Here is a 22,505-nt window from a genome sequence, read left to right as displayed (position 1 = left end):
ACTTTTGGCCATAGCTGTAGAGTGCAGTAGATCCGAGAAACTGCAATGGGAGTGGTAGTGGTCACACTAATGATTTCATTTGTATTGTTCTCCAGGAGGTCTTGTTGAAGAGAGCAGCAGATCTGGTCGAAGCCCTGTATGGCATGCCTCACAATAACCAGGTGTGTTCTGTTCTCAGCACAATCACATATACAGAATAATAAGGAACATTTGAAAGTGTTCTTAATGGAAACTCAGCTGTTCTGCAGGGTGTGGCTCAATGCACAGAGCACCATTAGCTCTGAAACTGAAACTGTTCAGAAACTACTCGAGTGCTGTAAATATCACATTATCATAGCCTTCACAGTTCTGGCCAATGCACATTAGTTGAAAATTATTCATAGGGCAAGATTACACCATGTTATAATGGGGAGCCGAATAAACACAAAGGACACTTCATCCCAGAGTTTAAGATTAGTTGAGCTAATTCATTTTGATAAGGGGGAAGCCATTTGATTTTGTGTTTTTTAAATGAACACGTCATGTGTATGTGCAGCCAGAACCCAATCTGCACGAGATGACATCTCTTATAACAATAAGGGACACCCTACATACAACAGAGTTTTAACTTAGAGAGTTGAATATTTCAATATCAAATTGAAACTGTCACCCCAGTTGCTTATCCATAGTGCGCTATGCATCACATATTATATGTGAATCAATAGCCCCTTTGTTGTGCTTGCAGGAGATCATCTTGAAGCGAGCAGCGGACCTGACCGAGGCCCTGTACAGTGTCCCACGCAGCCACAACCAGCTGCCCTCCCTCACAGGCTCCTCCGCCCACTCAGGAATGATGGGAGTCAACTCCTTCAGCAGCCAGCTCGCCGTCAACATCTCGGAGACATCCCAGGGCAATGACCAAGGTAGGCTCTCCCACATAGCGGCAATAAACAGCTCAACATTACATTTACATAGAGCCTTTCAGACAAAAGCCTGACCAAATTGCTTAACTTCAGGCTCATCAAACATTTTGATCCAGCAAACTTGAGTCTGCGATCCAGGAACAAGTATGTCTTCAGACGAGGTTCAAAAACCAATAAAATACTGCGTGAGAACAGCATGGTCCCAAAAATAAATATATAACAATAAATATATAATAAATGAAGCAGACTTCACAGAGCACGATTGCAGCCCCCCCCGCCCCCCCCCCTTTCGTATTTGGAACCTGCAAAATATCAGATCAAAATGGGATCCCACACAGCTTTCTTCACTATTAACAGGTATTGTTGCTATTTGTTTTTGCCAGTACTGTAACCCTTTCACACACCTAGCATCAGCTAAAGCCTGTTAAACATTTCTAAATGAGCTGTTGCCATCTGGTCACGATTGATAATCCTTCATGAAACAGGTGCTTATTTTAAAGCAGCACCTCATTTATTAAAATGTCCCAACAGCATCTGTATTGTGCATTCTCGGTGGGAGAACATGTGTTCTATTATGACACAGCTGGATAGCAGCAGCAGTGGTCAGACCGAAATCAGACTTGCTTCTGACACTGGTGTAAATCACGCAGAGTGTCTTCTTCACTCAGGATGTGTGTGTGTAGGAGGGGGCGGAATCTTCAGTCAGAGAAATGGGACAATTTGCTGCAGCCTCCCTGAAACAGGCAGACAATTCAGCCTGTAAATAAAGAGACGTGTCTAGGTGACGGTTTGCTCTGATAGCCGGGCCACTTAAACCTGTCTTCCTTAATATGTCCTGGCTCTGCTGGAGTGTCAGATAAGGCAGCCAGGCACGCAGCAAATGCAGTCTCCTGCAAACCTAAGCACTGAGACAAAACATATATATATATCTAGTTTCTCTGTATTTTTTTGCTTTAACTTTCCACTCTGCCGTCGAGACCCGTGATTGGAGTCGCATGTTATCAAACTTGGTCCAATTACAGGGGAGCTGGGATGAGAGATGGTCTAATCAAACGGATGTGCCCTGGCAACCCTGATAAGCAATCAGAGAGACGGGAGGCCCCTAGCTTCATCCACTGCCAAGCAAAGGTGTCCGGCAGCTGTAAACAAGATGACAGCAGTGGATGTGTCTGTCCCCCCAACACATGTACACTCTCTCTGCATATGCGCAATTGATCTTCTGATTGTTTCTCCCCCTTACTTTTAGTTGTTCTTTTGAACTCTGATAAACATACTTGTACACTGGGTTTAGGGAGGGGGGGCCTGAAAGATCTCTGTCCATCTACTGGTCTGATGTATATGCAGCCCAGAGTAAGTGTAAATATGAACCAGGGGCACTACAAGTAAAGTACGGTTTAATCTAATCACCTCTAGCTATTATTTAATTGTCCTGTTTTACACAGAGTTGTTCGACTTTTGAAGCTTTATAGGTCCAGCTTTATAAAACAGTGGATCATTCAGTTTTACACTAAAACATGATTCCTGGGTGAATGTTTATTGCATTCTTCCATATTTTAATCTCCTGTGCACTCTGCTACTTCCTTACACCCTTCCTTGAAGGTTTCTGGCCACTTTGTCACTGTGAATTAAACAATTACTAACTGCAGCAGCAGCTGTTACAAAGGACATATTCAAGCTTTGTTTTTAGTTTGGGAAGAACCTATGAAGCAAAGACTTTCCATACAGGCTTACAAGATGTATTGTGTCATTTGATTAACCTGTTACATACATTGAAGAGTGAGAGATAAAACTAGAACACAATCAGAATGTATTTCAAAACACCAAGCACCAAAAACACAAACGACCTCCACAATCCAACACAATGCAAACTTGTTAAAGCCAGAAAGCAAACTTGTTAGATTTGCAGATGACACAAAAATAGGAGGAGTGGCAAACACCATTGTAGCAGCAAAGATCATTCAAAATGATCTAGACCAGATTCAGAACTGGGCAGACACATGGCAAATGACATTTAATATAGAAAAGTGTAAGTTACTGCACCTATGGGAGACACTGAAATTGAAATTGAGAAGCTATAAAAAAAGGCCAACAAGATGCTCGGATATATAGTGAAAAGTGGTGAATTTTAATCAAGGGAAGTAATCTTAAAACTTTATAATGCATTAATAAGACCTCATCTAGAATATTGTGTTCAGTTGTTGTCACCTCTCTAAAAAAAAAGGATATTGCTGCTCTAGACATGGCATGTCATATGCAGACAGGCTAAAAGAATTGAATCTATTCAGTCTTGAACAAAGAAGACTGCGCGGCGATCTGATTCAAACATTCCAAATTCTAAAAGGTATTGACAGGGTCGACCCAAGGGACTTTTTCGACCTGAAAAAAAGAAACAAGGACCAGGGGTCACAAATGGAAATTAGACAAAGGGACATTCAGAACAGAAAATAGGAGGCACTTTTTTACACAGAAAATTGTGGGAGTTTGGAACCAACCCAGTAATGCTGTTGAAGCTGACACCCTGGGATCCTTCAAGAAACTGCTTGATGAGATTCTAGGAACAATAAGTTACTAACAACCAATAGCAAGATTGGCTGAATGGCCTCCTCTCGTTTGTAAACTTTCTTATGTTCTTATGCAAGATCCCAGTCTATATTACCCGAATGAGATATAAAAATACAAGAGATCTCTTATTTTAAAGCAAGTGCAAACTCAAAGCTAATTTTCAGCAAGAAATTACTCAGAAGAATTCATCAGTATCTGTACTGATTTGTTTTTGCTTTTAATTTTACTAAATGTCTTTCTCTTCTGATGTTCTCTTGCCTGTGCACTAAAAGAAACATGCTATGTGGTCTCTACCACATATGTTGTTGAGATTCGAACCTATCGGATATTTGAACCATGGATAGATAGACAATCATACTGACAGTGTCTCAGAAACAGTAGGTAGTAACTGCTATGCCTTGCTTATGACAAATGTTTGAAAACTCTGGATAAGCTATCACGTGGCGCCCCACCACAGATATAATACTTTCTTGTTTCTGTCTCAGCTCTGATCATACATGTTGGTTTTGGCACAGCTGTCAGTGGTAGGACTTATAACTTCCATTCATATGCAGAAAGCAGTGCAAAAACAGCTGCTGACAGAAAACGGGATACTAAAATATTCAAACAAATACTCCAAAAAGATGTAAAAAAATGTCAATCCACACAGCAGCACGCTGTGGCTTCATACAGATGTTCAGCACAGCACTAGAACTGCTGCTTAGCAAAACAAACAGACTTGCTTTCTCTTTGATAGCTACTACAGGAAATACAATTTAAAAAGTACCACGCTATTAATATTGACAAGATGGAAAATTATTCTATGATATTGTATTTAACTAATTAGTTTAAGGTGTATGCATATGAGCACACAAACATCTAGCCAGCCAAGCAAATTTTAACATGTTTGTAAATCTAACCAAAACATTATAATGGTCCAGCTAATTTGTTTGCTATAACCACTGTGGGTAAAACAAAACGAGCTGTTCTTTAGAAATAAAATGAATTGGTTTTTTTTGAGAAAACTTCTGTTTGTAAATTTCCCAGTTTTTATGACAGCTGTCTGATGCCAAGGAGCCAGTTGAGATGTAGACGTTTAGATTTCTTGAAAGCAGTTGTGTAACACATGCTGCGGGTCCCTCCTCCCACAGGTTACTCCCGTAACTCTAACAGCGTGTCTCCCCGTGGCTACGCCCCCAGCTCCACCTCCCAGCAGTCCAACTACAACACCATCACCTCCACCATGAACGGCTACGGCAATGGCATGACCAGCCTGGGGGTGCCGGGCTCCCCCAGCTTCCTCAATGGATCCACAGCCAACTCCCCCTACGCAAGTAAGTCCACTGGTACTGAACACAGGAGGTGGTTCATAGGCAACACACCTGATCCAATATCCGATAGCTAATTATCCACAATATTCAGTGCATTGAGAATTATTATTCACATGCAATGCTTTGAAAAGTATTATTCAAATACAAAGAAGGCCTTCAGCTACAACTGAAAAAAATACAAGTGTTAGCAATAGAAGATATTGATGAGGCTTCGAACAGGGCACTAGTAGGACCTGTTTTCCTATGGAGTGTTGAATCACCTAGCAGCAATGACTTAGGAAAAGAAAAGGACACACAGCACCTAATAATGATAATAATAATAAAGGTTTGATTGCTGATGGTATTAGTTTTTGCTGTTTGATAGTTACATTTATTATTATTATTATTATTATTATTATTATTATTATTATTATTATTATTATTATTATTATTATTATTATTATTATTTGTGTGTATTTATTTATTTATTTATTAGTGTATGTCCTTATCCAGGGCAACTTGCAATTGTTGCAAAAAATCACAGTACAAAATATTGCATTAGAAAAAATATCACATTGCAAGCTATCACATTATAAAATATCACATTACAGAATATCATAATACAGATACGAGCATTTCTGAATGTACAGTAAGATCAGATTTAAGTAAGAGCACAATAAAGAGTACAGTAAGGTATAAGTAAGAGTGAGTTTGACTAAGAGCAGTTAAAACTGATAGTAAATATTTGCTTATATGAATAAAGCCCAGTAAGAACTGGTAGTAATTATGATAAATGGATGAGAATGATTTCAAATAAGAGCAAATACAAAAACATGAGTACGGTTACCTATAAGAGTAAAATCAGATACAAGATACAGTCAGTTAGGAGCAGTAGTTGAAAGCGGCAAGGTATGGAGCAGTTCAGTGCAGGTACAAACTGATGCCAGGACTGGTACAATTGGGTGCCATGTAGTCCAGTGTAATCGAGAGTTGTGAGGTTTGCAGATGCTGTCTGAACAGGGGTGTTTTGAGGAGGTGCCAGAAGGTGGGGAATAACAGTGAGGGCAACTGAAAGTGGTGAATATAGTATGATAGGTAAACCATGTAAGAATAAAATAAATCAAATATATGAAACAGGCTGTAAATCTATTTTAAAGAATACACGGCAAACAGTTTGCTATTTGAACTATAATGTATCATTTGTGTTTAAAAAAAAATATAAAATACCGGTATGCTGTTGACTAGTGTTTTGCTTTTGCTTGTACTTGAAATGTTCGGCACATTTTCTTAATACAGTATCAAAGTACAGTGTGTATCATTGCTGCCTGCTTTATTAACTGCTAGGATTTGTTTATGCTTTAAAACTTTTTCAGCCTTTACTAAAATGTATAGTGTTGTGTTATTAACAAATCACATCATTTCAAAAAGAAAATCAGCTTTGATTCCATTGTGTCTGTGTCTTACATCACCTATAACAGCTTCTTTAATGTCACCCTTTTAACTCTTCATCAGGGCTCTAGCCAGACCACTAGAATAGCTGAAGCACGTTACAGCTTTTAATAAGAAGTGCACATTTTACCAACTGGACACAGAATTTCACAACAGTATGTGTTTCCCCCTCTTTGAATATGGAATGAGATCCTGGACATAAAATAGTTTGGAACAGACTATGCAGGTTAAACATACATATAGAATTCTTATTTAACTGCTAGTTGTTCTGTGTCCTACATGCATGGACAAATAAGATGTTTTTTGGTATTTTACTCTGGTTTCATGGCAGAAATACTGGCAGGGTACAATCTCAATAACAGGGTAGCACTCATCTAACATCAGTACTATATAGACACAGTGAGACAGATAAAGTCAGGTGTGGACAATAGCCCCTCGGATTGATTACACTCTGTGTTCCTAGAGCCAGGCAGCACAGCAAGCTAATTTTACCCGCTGTTCATGCTTTTCACCTCTGTCTGAGTTTTAATCTGGCTCAGGTCCCAAGTGCAATAAGTTTGGAGGTTTCAACCTAGCCCTAGTGGACATTAGTCCATCCAACAACAACACTATTTGGCACAATGAGCCAAGATTTTAAGATCTGGGTTAAGACAGACTTGTAGAGCTGTGAAGGTTACTTTTTGGCACATGTGCCTTACTATAGCCATTGTCCTGCATCCCTAAGTAGCACTAAATTCGCAAAATGATGGCGATAAAGTTACATGGACCAGTTTCATAAGGTTGTACCTGTCCTTGTAAAACTGGGACACTCAGAGCTTGATTTGCAAAGCTGTTTATTCCAAATAGTTGTTGGCACTTTTTCTTTAAAGGGAAAAATACCCCCACTAATAGTACACCTCTAGGTTGTTTATTTCTGGTTGTATAACTTTATTTGGTGTATTTCTACTTTATGAAAAATAAACTTGCAAATCATGATTTGCAGTAAATAGCTGGGAGAATATGTGCCCCTGTGTGTATTCCCTGAAGAAGCAATCAGAAATATTTCAATATATTCAACAACTCTTTCGTGAGATAAAATATTAAAATGTAGGTAACCATGATTCATGCAGTGTCTAAAAATGTAGATTAGTATATACATCAGGTAGAAAAGGGAAACTCTGTCTGGATAGAGCTCTGCTACTCTAAGCCATGTGTATTTATGTCTTTGTCTGTTGTTGTTGTTGTTTCAGTCATGCCTTCCAGCCCTCCGTTGGGGGCTTCCTCCATCACTCTCCCCTCCAGCGTTAATTCCTCCTCCTCCACCACCCCTGCTGGCATGTTCTCATTCTCTCCTGTCAATATGATCTCTGCAGTCAAACAGAAGAGCGCCTTCGCCCCCGTGGTGAGGCCGCAGACCTCCCCGCCCCCCACCTGCACCAGCACCAATGGGAACAGTCTACAGGGTGAGCACCCCGCCCCTCACCTGCCTCCCAACTCCACCCACCACTACTGGGTGTTAGTAGATGAGGGCAGATAAGACACACGAGGTATTTCATAGAGATGAGGAGTAAACACTTGCTGATGATGATGAGTGTGATGAGTGTGATCATGGTTTGTAGGGTAGAGAAGGTTATAAAGCTGCACCTCTTGTCCATAATCATTGACTCTGGCAACAGTTTCATATACAACAGTCTAAAGTGCTGCTTCCTGGTATCTAAAGGAAGTGATTAGGTGCAAGGAAGAAGCAGTTTAACCCTTTTCATCCATAGTATTTTCATATCTACCATACATTGACTTGAAGAAGAAAAAAAAAAGCACAAGATCCCCATCACAGAAATAGTGGGACCAGGGATAGCAGGCTATACTTATAATGCATGCATTTTATTACATATGGATATTATTTATATAATTACATCTGTTTTATATTAAGTTCATATTGCATGCCTCTTAAACTAGGCTATTCCATTGAAATGTTTCCAGTATAGAATTGTAAGGTCTGGGTTATAAATCATTGAAAAATTCTAGCTTACCTATCTTACAGTTAAAAGAATCCAATATGATAGATTACCAAACGATGCAGCCCCTTTACCATAGACACTGGGATTTCATTATTTTAATAACCTCCTGTACACTTTAAACCATGGTGGTGATTGGGGCTGATCTGTGACCCAAACATGCAAGAGTTTACAAGCGAAAGAGATCCCCTTTCAGTGGCACTTCCTATGGTAGAATCAGAGCAATGTCAAAACCGCACATTACTCAGATGCTTATGACCGTATATTACTCAAAAGTAACATCAGACATAATTTATAGGAAAAATATTACACTTTCACAAACTAAGGGGTCAGTTTGATTACCCTGTTCTGGGGAAAAAAGCCACAGCTGTATTATATGGAAACATTTGACAGTACTGTGAAATTCAATACAATCCAGTAGTGGTTTATCTCAGCAAGATATTGGTTGATGAAACTGACCCCTTAGTCAAGTAGACAAAAGTTAGCTGACAGTCTCACAATATATTGGCGGTGACCTCCATTTTTCTTTAAGTGGTTGACTCTAAAAGCCATGTGAAAATACCTGCTTACCTTATGTACTGTTGACTAAGCATATGATGCGTTGGAGCTGTTAGACCATTTGGATTGCATGTGAAGAATAATGCAGTGTCAAATTGTCCATGGCCATACAGATTCTTTGATTAAACTGAACGAAAATTCTAACAGTTGATGACTGACATTCTTGTTTGCCTGTGGAGATCCATTTGGTTTATTCTGCTCTTGGTTGCTTGAGTCTGGATCAGCATAATTTATAATCGTTATATATATATATATATATATATATATATATATATATATATATATATATATATATGTGTGTGTGTGTGTGTGTGTGTGTGTGTGTGTGTGTGTATCATTTCATAAATGGCCCTATTCAAAAAACTTTCAATCTGTTTTATGAATGAAATACAGTTTGATAACCATGAAGCAGTTCTAGACTGTTTCACTTTTTTAACAACAGTCTAGCATAGTTTCATGAAAAAGAAACTTTATTCTGAATAAAACATGGGCCCAATTATGATGCATGTACATGCCCGTTCCATGTGTATACATGCTAAAGGTTTTGACATGGGGATGAGTTAATCTGCTGTTGGTAAGCCACAAATCCATACTGGTACTGTATTGTAAATAAAGTCAGGGCCAATCAAATATGTACGTAGATACGTTTTGAGATGCTGGAAGCTGTCTTTATAAACTCATTAGTACGATGTCATTGGTAAGATGTCCTGATAGCAGGTTGGTTTGTGGTTGGTTGTCAAAAGCCGTCATTGTGGTTTGCTTGCTAAAAGTGGGCAGAAAGGTTGCCCTAAGAAAATCCAAGTGACAGACAGATAAGGACAGTCAAGAATCTCTCCTTTAAAATGATAAGCTGGGTCGCTGTATTCAAGGTCCTGTCAATAACAGCATCATTGTAAACGAGGCCTCGCTCTTAATGGGTAAATTAAAAATTCAATTAAAAAACGAATTTCATAGTAACTACCTAGTAATGGCAAATTAAATAGTGTGAAGTAAACATACATTAATGATACGTTTCACTCTTAATATTAAACCCCGGACACAAGTATCATGATGCATACATGAACACAGGCTACATTAACAGTAAAGTATGTTTACTAACCATATTAATTCAATGGGATTTAGTAGGAAACACACATGTAAAGACACTTATGAAGAAGAATACCTGTTGCCTAAACACTGTTTAGACTAATTCATTGAAAGTAAAAGGTGCCCTGTATACAGTAGTTACCAGGTTGTCAACAACAAACGTCATTGAAAAGGGCCTTTAGATCAGTCCTCTTGTCTTCTTTTCCCTTATTTCTTTAATCTCTTTGATCTCCCATTACTCATAAAACCATTTGTTAGTCAGCTGTTCTACTCCTGAACACAGTCTGTCTGTCTGTCCTCTTTACCCCTGTCTGTCTCCATATTCTGAAAAACTAAGTATCCTTCCGGGAGCAACCAAGGCATCAAAGCCTGTCATGTCTCCAGCAATGCTTTTTTAATGTGCCATTCCATGCTAATGGTGGCATGCAATTACATCTGTGACGATGTCTGTGCAGCCTTGAATGCATATACTTGATGAGATTGATGGAATACCCCTTAAGGGGTAGTACGCTTGGCTCAGTATGGAGTAAAACTACTGCCTGTTTCCTTTAGGACAGCTGCCACTCACTCACAGTCCAATTCTATTCACTTTTTTTAAGTAAGGGGAGAAAAAAATGTTTTTTGGTCATGCTAAATTTATGCAGCGAGCATGAGCCAAAGAATGCAGGCCATGTAAACGTCTGTCTCTGTTAATAAGGATTCTATGAAACTAGAAGTTTTTATAACCCAGCCTCGAAAGACATCTAGAGGCATCGGCCTGGTCCACTACTGCCAGGGGGTGCCCCAGCTATTAGTAACTGGATATATACATTACTAGTATATAGCTATTAGAAGAAGTAACTGAATGTATATATATATATATATATATATATATATATATATATATATATATTATATATATATATAATATATATATGACACGGCTGGATAAAGATATCCAAAGCAATTTTTCCAGGAAGGAAAAATGAATTTACTAAAACAAAAACAATCAGATTGAATGTAGGGACTTACTGAGTGGTCTCATTGTAAGTTGTGTCCTATCTGTTTTAGGATTGTAATTTCAGTTTCACTTTAAGTAAAAAAAAACATGTGCATAGATTTGGAGACCCTCGAAACAGCATATTTAAAATCAGTGTATTAAAACAAAATACAATTAGAATGTGTAGTTTGTCTTTTTACTATTCCCCCTGTTGAGTGGATGAAAACCATGGAAGATCTAAATAAGTGTTACCCAAATTTTTAATACCAACTTTATTAAAGCACGGTATTTGGTAATGTAATTCAAAAGTAATGTCAAATTAACAAGGATTTGATTTAATTTTAAATTCAAATTAAGAGGACAATAATTCCTAATAACCCTAATACCAAAAAGAATAAATGATGAACAAGCTTATGTGCTGAACGTTTCCAGAATTGAATCTAACTACTTTTGAATTGGCTTGGATATATATGTTAGTGCATAAATAATTATATTTAATGATACTCATAAAGTATTACCTTATATTTCACCCAGTCTTGGTTTTACACTCTTTCAAGTCATTTTTATTTTTTACTATGTGACCTATGAACCAAGCCCTCCCTAACCTGCATATGTGTTACTTCAAACCCTGTTGTAAATCGCTGATAGCAAGAGAATACTGAATAAAAACACATGTTGCTTTTTAGTTAGGCCAAAAAAAACCTTCAATTTGCAGTTTTTCTAGCCCAGGGGTGGCCAAAGTAGGCCCTTACAGTCCTGGTCTTTGTTCCAACCCTGTTCTACATTGTTTAATTGACCCTGAAGTAGTTCATTACCTCATTTTACCTGTGAAACCTGCAGTGGAATGGCCCTCCAGGACCCTGATTGAACACCCCTGTTCTACCCAATAATCAATCATTCCTTAGCCAATGTTTAAGAGCAGCACAGGATAGGGTGTAAGAGGCAGTTCATTACACAAAGAGTGGTGACGGTATGGAATGGGTTACTTAGCCTTGTTGTTGATGCTGAATCATTGGGCTCCTTTAAGACATGACTTAACTTAAAGTTTTGAGATGAAGCAGGCACTAGGATGGTTAAGAGCACTGATGGGTTGACTGGCCTCCTTCCATTCATAGATATTCTTCTGTTTGTGAGTGTGTTTCACTACAATAAAGTAAAGCAAACAAACACCAACAGCATACCAATAATGTAAAGTGAGAATACCAAAGAGAGGGAGGGATTGTTGTGTAGTTGTTTTTTGTTTTTTTTTCTTAAACCTTGATTATTACCAGGTCACTTAAAATTGTTAATTTCAACACATAAGAAGCTTGCCTTGGCTGGGATTCTGAAGTCTGATCCCAGCCATGGAGTGTATTGTCCTCTGCATGGCTGGAGCTCTTTGTATGCTATGTAAATATGTGAAAGGTGAAACTAAGCCAGCCCCTCTGTGGTAATCATCACTGCCAGTGGGAGCCTCTTCATTCTGCCACTGCTTCAATATAAAGAAGTCTTCCTGGTGAATTATTTATAACCAGACAGGGAGAGGGGGTGGGGGGGTCTGTTAGTCATGGAAATTCCCCACTGTTTGCTTGCAGTATTTTGTATGGGAATAGAAGGGAACAAACTTTGATTAAGTTAAAACAATATTCAGTACATAATGTACAGGCAGAACTGTTAGCTGAAAATGTTGTGGTGAATAACAAATAATTCCATAAATCAGTACCTACAGTGCTCTTCTGTTTCATTTTCAATATCTGGTACTACATTTGGTTAGAGAAATCTCTGTTTGCAAGCCATCCTTTCAGATAGCACTTCCTTGGTAACCTAGAGAGAGAAATAAACCAACCAGCTTCTCCCCATATTGACTAACATGCTTTGCAGTCAGTAACCTTTTGAGAAACTTAAAAAAAAAAAAAAACATTAAACAGAGACAGGTAGGGACCACAATGACAACTTTGTGACAACCAAATATAAACCTACTGTTACAGTTCTTGATGCCTAAATAACAAGGAGAGGTTTTGATGGCTTGACTTACTTTTAAAATAAACTATAAGAAACTAAGATTTATATTGGCAAATGGGAGTCTTGGGAACTGTAACCATACTTTAGATAGCTGCAAAAAATGATTTGAAATGTTTAGTATGTTTGTCAATTATATATATAGATCTATATGTATATGTATGTATTCTTCTTTCAGCTATGTCTGGTCTTATAGTCCCACCCATGTAAGTAGGAAAAAATGAAATCCCAAGATATCCACAAGATGAAGAACACCATTCCCACTGCCCCCACACACAGCTCAGCAACTTCAAGAATAACAGGAACATGGCATATGGACTCCTTTCTTAAAGGTCCTATAAAGATTGATTAATGGTAGTCTGAATAGTCTCCTGAGTTGTTGTTTCACCTGCAGAGGAACCTTGATTAAGTGAGCTAAATTGGACCACGTTACACAAGTATAGTCACACTGTTTGGCTACATTGCCCCTCTTACCTGCCATCATCTCTTCCACACGTCAGACTGCTGGCACCATTGACCATCTCTCTTGATAAACGATCCGCCTCTTTCATTTCTGATTCAATCCTGTTTCATTCCTGCTCGGGGCTGAGGCATGGGCTCTTCCAACAGAGCAATGAAAAAGAGTAAATGACTGTTTCTCCTTCTTAAGACTCACACCTTGGAAAGGCAGGTCTCTGAGAAACTAAATTCATAATGTGACTCACTGCAACCAAATGATTGCATTCCCAGCCTTCTGTCCATGACTACAAAACACTTAACTCCTAAATTTAGAAATACTGAAATAAATAAATTAAATGATAAATGTTTCAGCTGCAAGCCTTTTTCATTTCCAACCTTATCTCAAGATTCCATCTAATTTCCAGAACTCAGGCAAAACACAATTAATTGCAGTTTGAATCAGGTGGCCCACATTTTGGTCCGGACAGTTTCAAGCAATCAAGGTTCTGAAGTACGGTATCCCATCTGTACTGTCTCTTTTCTTCAACCAACTATTAGTTATGCAACTGTGATAACAAAGTAGGGGAAGTGTTTTATAGTTAGAAACCATGTTCTTGACAGGAGGGGGGGGGGGGGGGGGGGGGGGGGTAGGAATGGCTCCAGTTATATGTGCTCCATAAACTCTCCACTGTTCACATCTTTAAACTCAGCTGTGTCTGAGCACAGCCAGCACCATGCTTCACTGGAGAAAGCAGGTGTTTAAATATCAGCTCAGATTTCCAAAATAATGAAGAAAGGCCTTTATTATTTCCTTTTTAGTGAAAGCATGAATTTTAAATGATCATACCTGCGTGTGTTTCATTCTTATTTGCCCCTTAGTGAAATTCTATGAAATCAAACTAGCCCTAGCCACTTGCAAAATAGCTGTTCATACTGAATTGGAGCCATTTTAGGACAGAGGTAGTTTAGATGTATTCCCCATTGCAGTCTGCTCTTCCCAAATGAGCTATAGTTATTCACCCAAGTTTCTTTCATGGAGTGAGACTGTAGCCTTTGTGTACTTTGGACCAATAGTTTATTGGAGAAAAAACAGTACCTGGAAATGGTTTCCAGATTTGTGTGTCTGTAGAATAACACCAGGAATGCTTGCTGAGATTCTGATCATGTTTAGGTACTGATTTTATCGTTCGACTTTTATTGTGCTTTTTTGTATGTATTTATAAATGTTTATGGGGGTTTCTTTGGAGATTTAGGCCTGAATAATAGTATAACAAAAATATGTAAACACATTTGATGTCATAATACCTTTTAGATATTGTACAAAAAAAAAAAAGTAAAAAAAAAACTTTTGTAAAAAGTCTTAGACATGTTCCCTGTCCCTCTGATTTTTAAAAAGAAGGAATGCTTCGCCGATTTTGTATAAGAAAGCTTTCCGATACTGTATTTAACATTTTTGTATACAGCCATTGTGTTTTTCTCTTACTTCCAGTTATTGTCCGTGTGTCTCATTGTGAAAAGGTGTATAATCACGATAGTTATTACTTAATGCACTATTTTAGTGAAGCATCTCCAAAAGCATTGCATCTGAGCAAAAAAAAAGAAAGTTTAGCACACATATGCATCAAGATTATATACATCAGTCATTTGAGAGTGTCTTCTTGTGTTCATGACTTCTCTGTCATACAAAGTTAAAGGGAGACTCTACTTTTATGAGGGGACATCTTAATGTAGCGCTCCCACTGTGCATCCAACACCATTTCTGTCTTCTCCTAGTTAGGGCAATAGGTAACTGGCTGAAATCAATTTCAACAGCTTCAGCAAGTTTTAGACTGGAAATAGTGGCGGAAGGCAACCAATACAAGCCTAAATAAAGCAAACAAATATTATTTGAGAAATCAACAGTTGATAGCCACCATGTGACACTTTGTTTTTAACATGCGGTGCAGACTGCAGATGGAAAATGATGGTGATACCTCAAAAAGTATAGAGGTGGCATCACCGCCAATAATAGAGCTAATAGCACTGGGATTATTTGAATGGGTGTGTGGTGGATTTTGTTGGACCAGATGCCACTTTGGTACAGTTAAGAAAGTGCTGTAATAACTGGATATCTACTTCCAAGTAAAGAATACACTTGTATGTAACAATGAAAGTGTATACTACCTGAGTCAAGACTTGGAGTTATTCAATAGTGGACCTTTCCTCACAATTCATATGCTTGTGTGAATTAAGACGTCGCCGATACACAGCAAAGAAGTTGTGTGTTCCTTTAACAAAGTAGGGTTTTCTTAGTCGTTGTTGTTGCACACAGATCTGTATCATTTACTTATGCAATTTGTATTCCTGTAATGCAAAACAGTGTAACGCCACACTATCTCAGTGGAATAGTTGTAAAAAAGAAAGAAATATATAAATTGATGCCTTACAATATGTCATGTCCCCATGCATTCTATCATTATGTTTTGTGTGTTGTTTTTTTTTTTTTCTGCAAGGCTGCGAAAGTCAGCCATCTGTTTAAGAGTTATGTAAGTCAATTTGACTGCTTAAAAACATTGGTGTAGGTAGAAAATAATGGTTACTTACTTATAGAAAGTCCTAATAGGGTTAAAAATGTGTATAAAATGTATTGACTTACACCCTTCTAGGGGAGTATAGAGCATAAGAGTTGTCCATCTAAGATCACCCAGCTCCTAGTAGCTGATTGGGTCAACGATGTAATCTTGGAGAAGACTGTGAAATCTCAAGGCAGTTAGCATATTCATAATTTTGATTGTCACAGATGGACAAGATCAGTACATAGCTGTTCACCTTTAAATAAAGACCAAAAAATGAATTATTTCACATTAGCAGTTTTAATTACAGGGCATACATAACCAACTAAAAACATGGTAATTACGTGGAAGTGTGATGTGCCATGGTGTTATCATGTAATTACACCAGGTAACCAACAAAAGGCCATGCTATGTAATTACACTCTAGTTACCTACTAACAGTAGGAATCCTTCGTAGTTATTGCCCAGGTATTACTATGTAGTTACATGGATATTCATGTCGTGCAATCTAAAGTGCTGACAAACGAAATTACACAAACAGGCCAACCAATACCACTGAACCAGTACAACTGAAAGATGCACTGATAGATGATTATATTGAAGAACTCCCTTGCATATAAATGATATCCCCACATAGTGCTAGGGAGAGGAGTGCAAATAGTGGAGGTCTAACAAAACAGAGAAGATCTGCCAAGAGTTATTGTGGATGCTTCAGAAACAAGGTGGATTTCCAATCTGGAGCTGCCACTGTCAATGTCTATTAATGTCATGTTGAAGCTTAACCAAGATTTCCCACGAATAAGGAAGCACTTTATTCTGTATTGCTAGCATCCTTATTACATTGACATTCTGTGTGTGTATGTATGTATGTATGGATGTATGGATTGATGGATTTACACTATGCATATAATGTACGAATTCATGTGTATGTATGAAAATAAAAACAAAACAAAAATTAGTGTATACCGCAGAATCAGAACTACAAAAATGTATAAGACAAGACATTGAGTGCTTAAATACATTTCAGCTAAAATGTTTATGAATGAACACTTACTAATGGGAAATGGTACTGAAAGGCACTACAGCTAGCTCTCCGATTTTTAGTCATCCTGTTAGCTCATCCGTTCTGCTGTCTACGAAAGTCCAGAGGAACGTGACTGGCAGAAGCAGTGCTTTAGGCAAGCTTTGAACAAGCTGATATAGAAGAGGTGTAGGTTTGAGTAGGTAGAACCTGGAGCCAATGCAGGCCAGTCTGTCACTGAGCTTCGTTCATATATTTGAAACCAGCAAGAGTACAAAGAAACAAGGTCAACCTTTACGGTACCTGCACAATTATTATCATTGATAACATCAATAAAAACGTGCTATCAAATATTGCATTAGTTCATTATTTAACGCGTATTCAAGAAATACGACAGTACTGTGGTACAGATTGTATGTAGTCATGGACAGGTATACCAAAAAAGAACACAGTATGGTTCTTATCAGAATATAAGTCAACCACACTCCATAGCATTGTGGTTTCCATTGAAGACCGCTCTGGGTGCACCTGGTTTATGAAAGTGCAAAGGGCTTACTGAGGAGTTTCTGTCCTTTGTTTCTTAGCAGAAAGGTTTTAACTGCTCTGCTTGAATAGACGTCTGTCTTTACAAGCTTCTTAAAGCCACGGGATGTGTCTGAACTGATTGACTGTGCAGTGCTGTTCATGTGTAGGCCTTTGCTGATGTTGCCCCCTCGCTACCACCCCCATTTGCAAATGTATATTTTATGTCCATTTGAATCACTCACTATACTGTAGCTGCAAAATGCTAACTTTTTTATGGAGTTGTAAATTCAGCTTTGCTTCCCCATTTACCTCAACAGGTTATTAAAACTAGATTATTTTTTGTTTTTGCTTTTTTTGCAATGATTTATGTGAAGAAAAAATGTGAAGGAGTACTGCATCTTTATACAATTTATGAAAAAATATGTACTATCATCGAAGTATATTAAAGCACAATGTTTAATTCTCTAAAAAAAGAAAAACAAACTAAAACAAAGCTGTACCCTCTTTTCTTTTCGATAAGAATCTGTGACCATGCTGTAAATAGGATGCATGCTTTTCTGTGACGCAGTGCTTTTTGTACAGAAACAAACTAATAAAGATTACATTTGGCTTGACATTCTTCTTTGCATTATTGTTCACCACGCATATTTTATTTTGGACTTTCCAAGTGCGATTTTCTGAACCACTATGTGCACCAGGTTCTTAAATGCTTTCCTTCTGGTTTGTGTCTTAGTTTGTGGTTCTTATGTATTTTATAAACTGAAACCATGATAGTCTTTCTTGCACTCTGTTATAGATAATACTATTATTATTGGACTATATTATAATTATATATATATATATATATATATATATATATATATATATATATATATATATATATATATATATATATATATATATAAGCAGGAAGGATCCGTTGAGATGCAAGATCTCTTTTCCAGCGATGTCCTGCCATTGTTTGTATGGATATGCAGATTCCACCCTTTTGTGAATTATTCTCATTGCTCAGTCTATAAAGCAAACACTCTCCACCCAGCCGGGACAGAGACAATAGCGGCTATCACCTATCAAACAAGGTGAAAACAAAATGCACCCTTATTCTAAAGGAAGTACATTATGCCTTTTTCCTCTGATAAACTTTCCAGACCTGGTTTGAAATTGATCACAGAAAGATTTCCACTGCCAGCACTGCAGTTCTTTTCGTTTGCTTGTCTTGTTGTAGTGATATGATTGGCTGGAGGTGGATACACATCATGAATGCTTTATAAAGTATGCACCTGGAAACTCCTTGCATTCTTATGGGGTGTACTCACCAGCAGAGGTTTATATTGATCTGTGGAGCCAGGCCTGTAAAGAAATGAGCTGTTAGTAAGACAGTATCGAGAGGAGGATGCTCGGCCAAGGATAGAGTGACAGGCATGTAGCTTGGAATTAGGTGCAGGCTTAGAGAAGCCCGGCCTTGATATTAAGATAGAAAAGAGATCCTGACCGATGAGCCATCCTATTGCTGAGGACAGAGCTTGGTCGAAGGTCACGTTCTTGAGGATCTGAAAACATGTAAAAGGGCTCTGCTTGGCAGAGGTGCCTCTGAAGGTGATAGGAATAGTCCAACAACTTAGGACTGGAAGGAGAGATTGTAAAGGGTTCCCTGAGTGGTCTGGTGCTGCCCTCGCATGAGATGAGGCACAGGCCTCCAAAGCTGGGAACGGGAAGGCATCCCGCAGGTAACCTGCAACAGAGAGAGATGGGTTAGTCTGGGACTTGGGTACTGAGACCGTAAAGCGGGCCACGTCCTGAGTGAAAGAAGGACAGCACCTCATGTGGTGAGGTAAAGTAGCCTCATGAACTGCGCAAGGATAGTATGGCCAGGGGTCCCATCTGACTCACTCGGTGAGATCCCCCCTAGTGCGAGGAAGAGGTAATGTGGCTGACCTGAGGTTAGGAGCCTGGATCCGCACTTACACCCCTAAGGATGGACCGCCCAAGTCCCCACAGAGACCCTCTCTGTGAGAAACAAAAGAGTCGCACCAGTGTGTAACATAAAAGAAACAGCTGGAAAAGATTGGAAAAGAAGTGACATACAGTACTACAGAGGTTAAAATAGTGTTAGTGTGATATGGTTATGTGATTACCTGCCACTCAGTGGAAAGGAAAAAAACCCTTCCTCGAAAGGGAAAACCTCTGGTGGCCCCATTGTCAGGTAGTCCCCACTCTGGGCATACTAGCTAGTCTTTGATGGGTCTGTGTTGGATAGGGGATGAACGGATGTATGAGTTGACTGCTGCAGAAGACCAGCGTCCCATATTTTTGATTAAATGAAGATTAATGTTGGCTTTAGCTGCTGAGGTAGCTACTCCAATCCAAAAAGAATGTGGGGTATAAGATTGGGGAGAGAGACTGGTTCTGTAGAAAAGAGTGGTGAGATGAGAAGCAGACCAATAACGAGATATAATGGTGCGGAAGGAATCGATAAATAATGGGTCTGAGGGAAGGAAAGGTTGTTTAAGGGAGATATACCTTGTCATGGAGGAGTAGGGGCAGATTGGGGAGTTGGTTTTTGATAACTGGATGAAATGGCCTTGATGGAGTTGGTCAGTTTTGGAGGTATGGAGTCAGATGAGAAACTATGAATCGGGGAAACTAGAGAAGGTCTCAGGAACGAATGCTGGATGCAGGGAAGTTGGAAACTGATGGAACTGTAAATTCTGAACATCTTAGAAAGCTGAAGAAAGCAGATAAGCATAGTACTTCCATGATGAGATTCTCAAAGGGGGAAAAACAGCCTTTCTGAAGAGTGGTGATTAGGGAGAGCAGGATTTCGGTTGAGATGGGTAAATGAGAAGTGGAGACCAGAGGGGAACTTTTGAGGATTCATTGGAGCGTTAGGCGAACTGTGGGTATGGAGAGAGAACTGACCTTAAGTGTTATGAGTATGGTACGGTATGCCTGGGAGCCAGATGAAGAGAACCTCTTGCGTGAACAATGAAGGCTAGGGTGCAGTCTTGGTTGAAGGGGACGGGTTGAATGTAGTTTTGGGTACAGAATGTTGAGAAAGTTGACCAGCCAGTGGTGTAAGACGATCAAGTAGTTGGGGTAAGAGCTACGGCCATGTAGCATTGGGCAGATTGTAGGAGATTGGAGAATGATGGGTTCAGTCGTGTAGGAGCATCTGGAAAGGTGAGGTTTCCAGGGGGAATGGGAATGCTGAAGGGACCAGTTTGTGGAAGCGGGCTAAATGTAGCGAGAAATAGCGTTGGCTGTGTTATTATGTGTATCAGGCAGGTGGTGGCCATTTGCTGGTGAACCACTGAGAAGCTAGAACACCAAAGCTGATGAGATCAGCATCTGTATAGAGAGCAAGATCTTTTGGACAGAGAGAGGTAGAGTGAGCTGTCAATGCACAGACTCCGCTGGCACTGACTTGCAGGGCGCTGAAAATGCAGTTAAGGAGATCCATATTGGGCGCTGACCAGTGGGAGGGACTGGAGCTGCAGTACTGGTAATGAACGCTGCTGCAGGATAGGAGATTGCAGGCAGGGTAGAAATGGTCGCTGTTGCTGGAGGGGTGCCGTGACGTTTGAGATTGTCCAGTCGAGTGTTAATGGTAGAGATAGAGTTGGCGATGGGCTGTATTTTAAATCCTCATAAATTGTTTGGTGAAGTTGCAAAAGAGAGTCTTGAATTGTCGCGGAGCACTGAGCTGGCTGTGGAATGGTGGATGCAGAGCGTTGAACGGGGAAGGTGCGACTGCCTGTAGCTGCTTGCAGGCGAGGAGGAAATACAGGCTAGGCAGACATTACTATTAACAGTAAATGTTAAAAAGAGCGAGCCGGTCTCGGCCAACTGGAATGTTGATTCTCTTATCGAAAAGAGCCTTTAAAAGTTTGGCAATCGGCCAATCTTTATAATGGAGCTGTAAAGGGAGCTGCTAGGTAGACCGGCATTTTGAGCGGCATGATCGCTGGTCTAGAGACTGAGTATTCAGAACGGCAGCTGGTAAAGGAGCCGCTGAAGTCATCGAGAAAGCTGCATCAAGATGGAGCGAATCACGAAAGCAGGTAGGAAATGTTATTTCCTGATCGGAGGAGTCTGAGTTGGACGAAAGAATGAAGCAACGTGGGTTAGCCATGGTTCAAAGCTTGAAACACGATTAACCCTTTGCGGTCCTATGTCGGCATTACAAGTTTTTCTTTTCAGTCGATGTCGGACCCTGTCCGACATCATCAAAAGACATAAACCATAGGTCTCTAGTCGTTTTATCTCCAGAAAAAGCAGAGAAAACCTTTCAATGGCCAAAAGAAGCCGAAAAAAGGGGCATATCTGATAGCCCCATGCACCACAAAGATAACATGGACACAAACAAAGGAGATAGCTGCTCAAAGCCCTCAAAGAATATCACAGACATTTGCAGAGCTTTTTGAGATGTTACAGTAATAAAATAATGACTTGAATCACAATTGAGGAGTTTGGTGATATAACTAGTGATCAGGAGAGAATTTATCAGTATGTATGTCTATAAAGAGGTATGTGTAAAATACAGCAAACAAAGGGTGGGGCTTGGCTAGATGTAGTATTGAGCTCTTCATAGTTATGCATACTGATAAATCCTCTCCACATCACCAAACTCCTCAATAATGCGATCCAAGTCATTATTTTATTACTGTAACATCTCAAAAAGCTCTGCAAATGTCTGTGATATTCTTTGAGCACTGGATGCAGAAGGAGCTTTTTTTATGTCCGTGTTAGATCTGTGGTGCAGGGCCTCTGTGTGTTGTTCAGATTCACCCCTTTTTTTCGGCTCCTATCGGTCTCACTCAGCCATTGGAAGGTTTTCTCTGCTTTTTCTGGAAAAAAAAAAATGACTAGAGATCTGTGCTTGATGTCTTTTTGATGATGATCACAAAGGGTTAACAGTTTATACTTTAGCTAGAAAGCAAAACACTAGAAAGAGAAGGAGTGTGAGATTGGGGTTTAAATAAGAGGTTAATGATGATAGACCTTAATTGATTTAAGCTGTCCAGCTACACCCCCCGAATTCTGCTCTAATGATTGTATTGTTCTGTAGTTATATTAGAATTATCGAATCAATAGAATGAGTGTATTGTTCTGTATTTATAAGAGCATTATCAAATCGATAGAATGATTGTAT

General features: G+C 39.2%; 1 protein-coding gene across 9 annotated transcripts in view; it reads left to right on the top strand.

Annotated features, from left to right (window-relative positions):
- LOC121299101 (transcription factor COE3-like) overlaps nt 1–17,914 on the top strand; it is a 161,706-nt gene extending 143,792 nt beyond the window's left edge. For 3 of the 9 annotated variants that reach the window (XM_041229492.1, XM_041227054.1, XM_041227857.1), the window contains 5 exons: nt 96–161; nt 725–902; nt 4,595–4,777; nt 7,432–7,728; nt 12,996–17,914. In XM_041229492.1, the coding sequence (XP_041085426.1) occupies nt 96–161; nt 725–902; nt 4,595–4,777; nt 7,432–7,718 (714 nt within the window). In that variant the 3' untranslated portion in view covers nt 7,719–7,728; nt 12,996–17,914. The remainder of the gene's footprint in view (nt 1–95; nt 162–724; nt 903–4,594; nt 4,778–7,431; nt 7,729–12,995) is intronic. The other 6 variants (XM_041230331.1, XM_041228716.1, XM_041233628.1 and 3 more) reach the window with 4 other exon arrangements.
- Nucleotides 17,915–22,505: the final 4,591 nt, after the last annotated feature.

Source organism: Polyodon spathula, chromosome 1 (assembly GCF_017654505.1).
Source record: "Polyodon spathula isolate WHYD16114869_AA chromosome 1, ASM1765450v1, whole genome shotgun sequence".
In the NCBI taxonomy this organism is placed as follows: domain Eukaryota; kingdom Metazoa; phylum Chordata; class Actinopteri; order Acipenseriformes; family Polyodontidae; genus Polyodon; species Polyodon spathula.
Note: the sequence above shows the minus strand (reverse complement) of the source record. Positions and strands in the feature narration are given on the sequence as shown.